Below are 12,063 nucleotides of genomic sequence, written 5' to 3' on the forward strand. Positions count from 1 at the left end.
ATCTTGTTCATATGACATTCCAGTTACATTGCCCAATTACATGGCCCATGTTGAAATCCAGGTGCAACTACATTCTCTATTTATTAGCTTCAGCTCAGAAGGCCTCTTCTATTGTGGAGGTTCCCCTTTCAAAGATGCACAACACCTTACAGTCTATAAATGCATAGGACAGTGAATTAACAGTCTCCCAGAACCATAAAATTGTAGAGTTGGAAGGGACCATGAGGAATATTAAGTCCAACACCCTGCAATGCAGGGAAATTTTGCCCAATGTGGTACTCGAACCCACAACCCTGAGATCGCGAGAGTCTCATGATATACCAACTGAACTATCCCAGGTCGACATAGAAATTTCTCAAATGCCTTTACAAACAAAAGGAAACCAAGGCTTGGTTGGCCCTCTGAAAGGCGTGCATAGAAAACTGTACAACTATTTTAAGACAGGACAAAACATGTCTGGGGTCAATGCTAGTCTAGCCCAGTAGCCGTTTTCTTCAGCCTTGAACACTCACCAAGATCTCTGTAACCCAAAGATTGAGCCCTTGATAATGTAAAAGCTTTTGTTGTTGTTTAGTCGTGTCCGACTCTTTGTGACCTCTGTTGCTACATATTTCTCATTCTGGGAGCCCAATGTGACTTTTACTGTGACAATAGCTATAATGTAATAATAAAGTCCAGCCCAGCCTGACAGCTTAGGTACGGGAGGTAGTTGTGTTCTTGGCTATCAGCGGCTGATAGACAGATTTGCAACATTTAAAGAGATTCTGTTTCTGGCTGTTCACTGTCCCAGTTCATTGCCAGGAGTGGCTTAGACCGGCATATTAAAAAACAGAAACTCAGGGTCATTAAGGACATTTTGAATTTTCAGTTTCTTTCCCACTATTTCTTTTCTTTTGGTGGTCACAAGTCTCCAGGAGATTGTACATTCCAGCAGATTTTGTGTGCTACTCTGTCTGTCCCTGTCCCTCCCTTGCAAAGCAGAAGAAATATGGTGCAGCTCTAGAAGGGACAGAGAACTAGCTCTGAGGAGCAGGGGAAAGGACCAGGATTCACAGAGGTCTGAATGACTCCAGAGTGATAACAGTGTGTCCTTGCAGCAGCAGCTGTGACACAGCTTTGCACTCAGGCTGCAGGAAACATTCGCTTCCAGGAGTCTGGAGGGAGATTTATTACACACCCACAGTCCTCACCCCTCCTGCCCGGCCATAAGGAATCGCACCAAGCACCATCCAGCCTGCCAGAGCCCCCCAGGTAGCTTACCTGTAAAGACTCTTCTTCCTTGATCAGCTCTTTGTGAGGGAACAAGTCCTTGGCCTGGATGTATTCCAGACTGGGCGGGCCTTCTTCACCCTGGATGCCAAACACAAGAGCAAACGCTCAGAGGGGCACAGCACATTTGCCAAAACGCCACGGGATGCACATCCCAAACACAACACAGATACACTGCTTGCACACCTCCTGCTACACTGTCACACTTTGCCTCTCCCCTGCAAAAAAACAACAACTACCCAAAAACAATCTTTCTTTTGCCTACATACAGCATGTAACTTTGCAAGAACACAAAACAACACAGGTTTCCTGTGCAGGGATGAGCCAAAGAAGAGGGCAGGCAGGGTCCATACTGTGGGGAGGCTTATAATACTGACACACTGATACTGAACCATCTGCTATAGTCCAGGACTCAGAATACATAAGAATAACCCTTTCTGCTGCCCCCAATTCTGCCCAGCGCGAATTTATTTATTTTTTACTGAGTAGATTTATGCAGCACCAGATTTTTAAAACATCCATTAAATTCTCTAAAATGTATCCTATAATATGGTACAGAATAAAACATAATCAGCTTGGAGGCAAACAGCTGACAATATAACCACTCACAATCCAGTTAGCAACCACTACATATCAGAGTAAGACCCCTTGCCCCCTTGCCCAGGAATAGGCTGGACAGCACAAAAATTCCAAAAATGCAGAGGGGGAAACATTCCTAATTCCTTTGTATAGAAGCACTGTCCTTGTGTTCCATCACAAGCCAGTGTGTGTTCCCCAAGATATGGACCGGATCTAGATCCCACCTCCCAAACTAAGCACCCCCCCTGTTTTAAAACCAAGCAGGGAGATGTCTCTCTTAAAAATAAGACCTCTCCTGATTTCCCTCTGAAGTCTGGATAGCTTCTGTTCAACTCCCAGGCTCATCTCAGTATCCCAGCATTCTTAGAATCATATTCTGCATGCAGTCTCTAAAAATTCTCTAGCCCCATCTTCACTAAATCAGTTTGAAAGTGGCCCAGGGACTCTGGGACAAAGTTATATGCAGATGCTGAGAATTGTCTGAAAATAATCACGAGTTGTAAGAAAAAAAACCAGGTCAAATAAGTCCAGTATTCTGTCTCTCCCCCCCCCCCTTCCGTCCAGTGGTCAGCAAGACACTTTGGGGGAGGCCATAAACAGTGTGCAAAGGCAAGGGTCACCTGCAACTGGAATCCTGCAGCAGAATGCCTCTGAACATGGAGGTTCTACAAAGCCACTGTGATCAACAGAAACGCAATAGCCCCAGACTCTCAGTGCAAAGCAATGACCATTAAACAGCTTAGAGGTCATAATAATTCATTAAGCAATATATAAATCCTGTCAAATAAATAAATGAAATAAAGCCTGCTGTGTGGTTAAGCCCCCCCTTTTTTTCAAGGTATCTACCCATAAATTATCTGCACAAAAGAAATGGGGAATTAAGCATTTTCTGAACAATAAATAATTTTTCCACAGTCTCTTGAGAGAAGGGACCCTTCTTCTATTTTAAACCCATTTTTTACACAAAGGATGCCCATGTCTTTAAGTGTCAGGAACTACCAGAAGTGGAAAATATTTCAAATTCCTAGGAACCAGCATAAATTCTTGTAAGAAATGAAGAAATGGGGAGGAGTGGGCTTTCTAGTCCTGAGGTTAGCTTACTTTTTTTAAAGCTAGAAATGACCTTGTCAATGCCAGTATGACTCCCCATTCACACCATACACTTAAAACACCCTTATACCCCTTTAACAGTCATGGCTTCCCGCCAAAGAAGCCTGGGAACTGTAGTTTGTTAAGGGTGCTGAAAGTTGTCACAGAGCTACAATTCCCAGCCATTATCAGTCGTAAAAGTTAATTTTCACTCTGAAAGGCCATCAGATAGAAATGGAGGGTATTTCCCCCCACCCTTTCCATCTGATCTTTTCCCGATTGTGTTTTGTTCCCTCATCTCAACTGCAAGCATAAGAAGAATCTGAAGAAAGCAGGAGGGTGATCAAACTTCTTCCCCAGAAACCAATAAACCAAGGCATCTTACATAGTTGCACATAGCTAAGCTATGCAATTTGCTCCCACGTGATGTAGTCATAGCCACCGGCTTTGATGGCTTTAAAAGGGAGATAACACAAATCCATGGTGGATAAGGCTGTCAAGGCTACTCGCCATGCTGGCTTTGTTCTGCCGTCACTGTCTGAGTTGGTAGACCTCTGAATGCTAGTTGCTGAGGAACATGAGTGGAGATAGCACTGCTGCCCACACGTCCTGCTGGTGGGCTTCACAATGGGGCATCTTGTTGGCCACTGTGAGAACAGGATGCTGGACTAGATTGACCCCCTCTGGCCTGATCCCAGCAGCCAGGGTTTTCTTATATTATCTCATGACCTGGGTCTGGCTGGCGCAAGTACACATCACAGTTTCAAAGCTTGGACTGGGAGGGTCATGGACACTGTACCGAGTTTTCAGACCTAGCATGGAACCTATTAAAATGTTGGGAAGGGACCAGAGCTCAGAGGCAGAGCATTCACTTTGCATTTGGAAGGTCTCAGGTTCTATGACCATTTTACAGATATAAGGCAGCAGGGCCAGGATGAATCTCTGCTAGGGGCTTTGGGGAGCCAGTGATAGTCAGAAAAGGCATACTGGCCTAGATCAGGTTCCCCCAACCTGGTGCTCTCCAGAAGCTGTTAGACTACAATTCCCAGTAGCCCCAGGTAGCATGATGAAGGTTGGTTGGAGCAGATGGGATTTGTAGTCCAAAACTGCAGGTTGGGAGAAGCTGAAATTGTGGACCACTAACCTGACTGCATATACACAGTTTTCTGTGTTCATGGGAGCATCTCCATCCTGATGTATACCAGGATGGTCTGGCACATAAAGGCAGTTGTCATATGTTCACATATTTCAATACTATTGGTCAAATCTAGAATCCACCCACCTACAGTAATACTCAAGAAGACTGCAGTGAAACTAGTTTTAATTAAAATGGGAGAAGCTTTTTAATGATGTGAAAGCCTTGTGAAGTTGAAGCATTTATCCCACCCACCCAAAAATGTTTTGGCCCCATGACAAAAATCCATTTTAAGCTCAGGAGATATTGATTCTGGATGCCCCAACATCTGATCCAATTAGACATACAGCCTTACCTATTCTTGATCTACTAAATGACTGTGGTCTGCCTTCAGACACTGACAAAGACCAGAATTTCTAGGGTGCATTAAAACAATTTCTTCCCTTGAAAAATGACATCATCCCTCATTGGAAATTCAGCACTGAGACATTCAAGTTCACCAGGCTCTTCTAAATAAACCAAACTAGGTTTTGCTTGCTTTCAAACTTCACAATATGAGCTGCTTCACCTATTATCAAGCACACATTTTATCTTCCCCTGAGAAGGTGGTGGTGATTGGGCGGGGGGAGACGTTTAATAGGACAAGGAGAAAAATATTTTAGGGAAGCTAGTTAACAGCTTCTTCAGAGGCAACTTCAATCAGGGGCTGAGCTTTCACTGTTTCCCAGAGAGATACTGTTCTTCAAATTAGATACCTGGAAAATGACTTCTTCTTTTTTTGCTAGTCTAAAAAAAGAAAGGGCTGTGTATGTAGCCCATGATAAATATAGGCCAAGATGGAGCTATTACCTCCTCAGTCTTGAGGCTGAGGAGGCAGTCTCTGAAGTTTCTCCCAAGTTCTGAACGAAGCTTTTAACAGGGTAGGAACTTATTTATTTCTTACATGTATATCTCACCTTTTCTTCCAAGGAGCTTGAGAAGGTGTACATGGTTCTCCCTCTCCTCATATAATCCCTACAACACATCTGTGCGGTAGGTTAGGCTGATAGGCAGTGACTGGCCAAAGCTACCCAGCGAGAGCTTCGTGGCCAAGTGGCAATTCGGATCCTGGTCTTCCAGGTCAGAGTCCAGCACTCTAAACACTGCACCTCACTGGTGCTCAAAGAGGTGCTCCCTGATGACAGCAGGGAATTCCAAGGGTGGGGTGAGAAGTGTATCATTCCCACCCCCACCCCCTTCTTGTGCCAGCTTAAGGTGGGGAGCGAGCAGAGAGGAGAGTGTTGCTGCTACCTATAAATAAAAGCTTGTCTATTTGGCAGATGGGGCTGGTTGTCTCTGCTGTATTTCAGGTCCGCTAGTAGTTATTACAGCCCCCATCTATTTATTGTTTTGGTTTATATTGACATTTAAGGATAACTTATCTATCTTTAACTGTGATTTCTGCATTTCAGGGGGTTAAACTAGATGGCCCTTTTGGTCCCTTCCAACTCTACAATTCTACATGTTCTGCTGCGCTAAAATGTGGAACTTTTATTTTATCTTATTTGTGGGGGTTTTCAGATGCTGTAAACCCCTCAGCGGCTTCTTTAAAGTACAAAGAAGTATAAAAATTAGCTAAATAAATAAGGAAATATCGTGTCAGAATATTTTTTTCCACAACCAAGTGTCAAACAATCCTTGGCGCCATTCATGGTCATTGTGCACACATGAGCCAGAAGAGGACAGAGGATGGTTGTCATGTACCACGTACCGTACCTGTGGTCGTGTTCAATGGGGCAGCACACAATTTGGAGAGGATGCCCAGTAATGAAATTTATGCATAAGTCATTCCATGATAGCAGAGAGAGGTGGTCTAGGCACCCATATAGGACCTGGCAAGCAATCTTGGTCTCAGAGGTGGGTAGCGCTTTGACCTGACTATAACAGCAAAATCTGAACACGGGTAGAAATATCAATGGGAATTCAGCTTATTCCCACAAATTAAGGACTCTGGGATCCAAAATGAAATCAGGCTCTCTCTGTGACATACATCTTTATAGACAGGCTTATAAAAAATTAATCCACTGGCACAAACCACTGAATGGCTTTGAAAAAAAGTGGCCTCAACATTTGCTTGCCAGTGCTAAGTGCAAAGTGCAATGTACGGAACAGCAAACATTGGCTGCTCCCGTAAACCATACAGCCAGAGCTGTGTAGTGGTTAGTGTATTGAAGTAGGACTTGGGAGAGACCAGGGCTCAAATCACCCCTTGGCAAGAAAGTCCCCTGGGCCTCTTGGGCATCTCAGCCTAACCTACCTCACAGGGTTGTTTGGGAATTAAATGAGGAGGGAGAATGTACACCACCTTGAGCAACTTGGAGAAAAGAGTGGGATATAAATGCAACACATGCAATTGCACCGCACCCCCCCCCCAGCTTGCCCTTCCCCTATTCCTAAGAATTAGCACTGGGATGACCCTCATCCCGGCTTGTCTGCTCACACACACACCAATGTCCACTGCAAGATGGATAGTGCTAGGCGACTGCCAACTATAGGTACATGTGCACATGCACACTCACAACATGGATCAAGGATATACCAGCCTTCACCACCTCTTCCAAGAAGCTTTTAGTACAAACCCTTATTCTGCTCCCTAACACTGCCTTCGCTAACCTAGTGCCCTCCAGTTGTTTTGAAATACAACTCATGTGAGCACCAGCATCCTACAACTGTGCTGGGCCAATGGGAGCTGTAGCCCTGTATATCTGGAAGGCACCAGGTTGGGGAAAGTCCAAGCACACTTAGCTGATTTTGCTCACTTTGTCCCCGTTATCCTTTCCCAGAGGCTGAAAATCATGTTATATTGAGGGCCTGCCTTTCTTCTATCACAGAACTCAAGGCAGTGCACAGAGGAAGGAAGGAAACTCAATAGTAGAGCATCTGCTTTGCATGCAGAAGGTCCCAAATTCAATCCCCAGTCTCTGAAGATAGGATTAGTAGAGACTCCTGCCTGAAACTCTGGAGAGCTGCTGTCAGGCGGTATAGACAGCAGTGAGCTACATGGGCCAATGGTCTGATAATACATGCTCCTAGGCACCCCAGGTAGTCTCCCATCCAGGCCCTGATCCACACCAATAATATGTGCCTTCATGGACCACATCCTGGTAAAATTAGGCTGCAAGCTTCTCAGGGGAAGGAAATGCCTTCTCCTCTCTCCTCCCCCATGTTGCTCTGTGTGCAACTATTTTCATAATAATGCCAAGAGGCACATTGTGATTCACCTAATTCTGCACAGGCCCCCATGTCTGCAAGCACTTGACCCACTGGACTAACCTATTATCATGTTTGCACACCTAACAGCCCTCCCCATATATACACACACACACCTGCAAGGTACAGGCATCCGTGTGTGTGATAACAAAGCATCATTCAGTCAGGACAACAACATATAAAACTGCACAACATAGGAGCCAACTCCTAGGGGCCGTGGGGGCTTCAGTCCCAACAATAAAATATTTAAGGGGGGCCGGGCCTCCACAAAGTTGATGGGCATTCCCATTCAAATGGTGTGTGTGCACCACATCATGTGATCAATTACGCAGGGCGGGGCTTGCCTCGGCCCCTACAATATTTTACTCAAGTTGGCACCCCTGCTGCACAACTTGCACTGCATGATACTACAAGGGGATAACTGGCTTCTGAGCCACCATACACACCCACCCCCCTGGGGCTGGCTCCACATTCTACTCTTCTCGGGGACAATCTGTCCAAGTGACTTTCCATCAGAGCTCCTTCAAGAGACAACAGGCTGGAGGATGCACTCAGGAAGCCGGGAGGGAGGTTACCGTGCCGCCATGCTGAGTAACTGCATTTGGAGCTGCAGCCAGCTGCTGCTCATGAAGGGTGGGGAGTGGGAATCTCTTTCAGAGGACAGCAGAAGATGGGCGTGAAGCAGGCCGCCTTCTCATTTCCCCTCTGCAACCAAGCAGCAGTCAGTGTGAGCCTCTCCTGGTATCAATCAACACGAAGAGGGGGATTCTAAGGGGAAGACCGGTGTCTCAGCAAGCCAGGCCCCCTCAACAGCCACCATGTGGCTATGACCTAGAGAGAAGTACAAAGCAAGAGGACCCACAGCCACCAGAAAGAGAGATTTACTCTTGCTGGGTGGATGCACCTTCCAGGCAGGAAATCAAACTTCTGCCTGCCTGCATCTTTGACCCCTATTGCTTTGCTCAGCGGGGGGCGGGGGGGTGTCTATGCAACCATTTTGCAACCCCAGTTGGAATGGTGACCTCTAACCTCCAGCTGAGGATGAGGTAAATGCGGGGGGGGGGGAGACAGGGTGTCCACCAGATCAAGGTGAGAGTGAAGAATTGGAGGTGGGATAGCAGAGCCACTCCCCAAGTACTAGGCTGAGAGAGAGCTGTACGGAAAGGCCAGATGCCTTCAGACAAGCAGTTCACAAGATGCTCCATTTCCAGACACCTCCTACCCCTCCCGCCTGCCCCCCCCCCAATATCAGACACGAAGAGAAAAATCCAGACTGACAAGCAGCCTTGCAGGTAGGCAGACAGAACAGAGAATAAAAGGGGTGGGGGCGGGGAAAGAGACCCACTTACAAAGCAGTTGAGCATGGAGCATGAGACACGGCCCGGTAGAGTCATGGTCGCTTCCCGGGGAGGTCGCCGGCTCGGGGGCAGGCAAGTGGCATCGCTTCCCCCTGCCCCTCTAACGACTCAGGCAGGCGGGCAGGCACGCCAAGACATGCAAAGGGCTAGAGCATCTCTGCCGCCGCTGCCGCCAGAGCAGGTGCGCTGGCTGCTTCAGTGGCTGCTGACAATGGAGGGGAGGGGAAGGAAGGAGGCGGAGGAGGAGGAGGAGGAGGGAAAGAGACTCCACCTCTCTCTGATAGAAGCCAGAGGAGGCTCTGCCATGCCAGGGGACTCCCTGACAGCCAAACACAGAAAATGGAGTCCCTTACAGCAGGGTTCTGGGCTCGGCAACCCTTGCCCGCCCCCTTTGTCCTGGGACTACAGGGGCGGAAAGGAAAGGGGCCAAGAGGCATGTGCTGGAATGCACAGGGAACAATAGCAGCAGCGGCAGTGGCAGCCTGGCTTTGTGTGTTCCGGCAGGAGAAAGACCCGGCCAGGATTCCACTCGGAGCTCACGTCCAGTCCATGCAGGACAGCCAAGCAGCAGGAGAGCAGAAAAGGGGCATGCCGCTGCCGTGCCTGCCAGCTCTGCTGCACGGCTACCCGGGGCCTGCAGTCTCCTCTGGCTAGGATCCAAAGACTACATGGTTGACATCTCAGGAAGACGCACACCCCGCAATAAGGCACAACAACACAAGAGACTCAGGCCAAAGCAAGGAAAGGAGGGAGTGTGCTTAGACCTCGCTCTGGCCCCAAAGGAGCTGCCTCCTTCAGCACCCAAGGGAGGCTGGGCAACAAAGTCAGCTCAAAATGGGTGGGGGAATTCCCCAGGTATCACTGCACTGATTGCATGAGAAGAGGGGTTCTCTGGACAGGTGGTGGAAGCTGAGGGGACAGCTGCCCAAGCCCGACCTCTTATGCAAGACTACAAGGGGAGTCTTGTTTTGTCAAAAGCTAGGGGGGAAAGCAGTAGCTTTTGTGGGGGTGAGAGCACAAGAGAGAGAGCAAGCGGGGTGTAGAGGTTCGAGTGTTGGATTAGGACCTGGGAGATCAGGGTTCAAATTCCCACGCAGCCATGAAGCTCAATGGGGGTGACCTGCCACTCAGCCTAACCAACCTCACAGGGTTGTTATGGAGATTAAATGGGGAGGGGGGAAATCAAGTAAGCCACCTTGAGCTCCACGGAGAAAACGGTAGGGTAAAAATGCAATGATAAATAAAACAAACAAATAATTGCTCCCTTGATCTATGAACCTTGCCAGGGGGGTGGGGGTGGGATTTCTGAACTAACAGAGCCACATTCTGTGAGAGGGTGACAAACCACCTTAAGCTCCTCAGTCAGATGCTCAGGAGTAGATGCCCCTCCCATTTCTGGAGAACAACATGCTATACCATCCTCTTCTTAAATTTATTGGGACCATGAGCCCTCAGCACACACTGTCAGCAATCAAGTAGGTTATAACTACAAAGCATCTAAAAATAGCCCAAATAAAGGAAAAAAGCCAGGCAAAATATAACACTTTTTAAACCCCACCTATTCAAAGATTAACTCTGCCCAAACTGAAAAGCACCACAATTCTTCTGCATGGGGCAATCTGGGGGACAGGGATTCTCTTGCAGCCTACCTTAGCGGCAATCGGTTAAATGCTGAATAATGGTAGAACTTGGGCAGAAGATCAAGATGTTGCTAAGCAGCCTGAGTCCTCTGCTGACATAACTAGAGGACTATGTTGGTTCTGCCTTGTTATTTCCTCTCCAGGTCCCCTGCTAGATCAGGCATTGCTTACTTGGGAATTAGGGTCCTGCTCCAGCACGAAGCAACGCAAGCCTAGTGCTGAGGACAAATCTAGGTGTTATGCAACAGTCCTATTCGCAGCTCTCTGCTTGCCTCTTTCAAGGTGGGAGTGGGGCATATACCGTATTTTTCGCTCTATAACACGCACCCGACCATAACACGCACATAGTTTTTAGAGGAGGAAAATCCGTAGGCATGCCACCCGTAGGCATTCCCTCCATAACATGCACAGACATTTCCCCTTACTTTTTAGGAGGAAAAAAGTGAGTGTTGTGGTGCAAAAAATACGGTATATGCAGGGGAAATGGGTTACTGGAAAAGGGAATCTCCTCTAAGAACTGGAGAAGCACCTATCCGCTGGAGATGCTTCAGGGAATCCCCAAGAGTTAGTTATCCAGCCTTTCCTTGAAGGCCTCCAACAAGGGAGAGAGCCCACCACTCCTCAAGCTGTTCTTACCAGGACAAATGCTTGTCCTCTTCTCTGGGACAGCCATTCAGGGGGTTGAAAATTATACTCAAGTTCCCTCCTCTGCCTACCCTCCTCCAGGCTGAACATTCCCAGTCACTTCAATCTTTCCCCCATCAGACTTATTTTCCATGCCAGTGACCTTCTTTCTTGCCCTCCTCTGAAGCGGTTCCAATTTGTCTCATTCGAACTCTTACCAGCCTACTGGCTCTCTCTGCAAACACTCCCACCCCCCAACTGCTTTTATTTCAGGTCCTGGAGCCTTGCCAGAGTGCGGGAGGAACTGACTGGGAAGGGGGTGGCACTGGCCTGAGATCACAGCTGGGCCCAGGAAAGGTGAGGCTTCTATAAAACATCTCCAGGAACTTTAGGAACGTAAGGTAGACATGCCGTTTCACCTCAATTCACGTTTTACCTCACTAAAGAACCCTAGACAGTGGCTTCCTGCTTGAGGTGCCTGGGTTGCTGTAAGCCGCCTTACAAAGAATCATAATACCATCACAATTTAAAGCAACAAGAAGTCAAAGCACAATAGAAAAAGAGCTCCCTCATGTCAGAGGTAACCGGGGCTTGTGCCTAGCAGTTGTTCAAATGCAATGAAAGTGAAAGCTATCCAGCCAAATACAGATGAAGGCCATTTCATTAAGGTTCTATCAAAACACACCCATACTTCTAATATGACCCTCCACTAGACAACAGCTAGCCTACATTGTCACCGGGGGCAGCAGGGGCGGGACGTCACATACGTGTGCAGATGCCACTTCTAGTGTGCTTCTTCTAGCTCCTCTACAGCTAGAAGAGATCAATTCACTTGTCCTCACCACCTGCAGCCATCTCCACTCACCTGTGGCTCACAGAGGCCTTGAGGCAAGGGTTGCTCCCAGCTTGGCTACCTGAACACCAAACTATACCTGGCATCCATCAGGCAGTTTGCCCTTGAGTGACAGGTTCCTTCATCACAAACAGCCAGCGTTGGTCTGGACTAGAACTCTATAGGAGGTGGGGAGGGCTTTAATCCCTCCCTTCCCGCCTGCCATTTATTCTAATGGGAGCTCCCCAGCTGCAAATAGCAGGCACAGGAGCCCCTTCAGGACTGAGA

At 47.8% G+C, this 12,063-nt stretch overlaps 1 protein-coding gene across 3 annotated transcripts in view; it reads right to left on the reverse strand.

The window, feature by feature from the left end:
• MTMR4 (myotubularin related protein 4) overlaps positions 1–12,063 on the reverse strand; it is a 47,525-nt gene that overhangs the window by 22,062 nt on the left and 13,400 nt on the right. For 2 of the 3 annotated variants that reach the window (XM_083479189.1, XM_083479190.1), the window contains exon 4: positions 1,261–1,350. In XM_083479189.1, the coding sequence (XP_083335315.1) occupies positions 1,261–1,350 (90 nt within the window). Of the gene's footprint in view, positions 1–1,260; positions 1,351–8,670; positions 8,888–12,063 lie in introns of those variants that run through there. The other variant, XM_083479188.1, reaches the window with a different exon arrangement.

Source organism: Podarcis liolepis (genome assembly GCF_965112155.1).
Source record: "Podarcis liolepis genome assembly, chromosome: 16".
Classification (NCBI taxonomy): domain Eukaryota; kingdom Metazoa; phylum Chordata; class Lepidosauria; order Squamata; family Lacertidae; genus Podarcis; species Podarcis liolepis.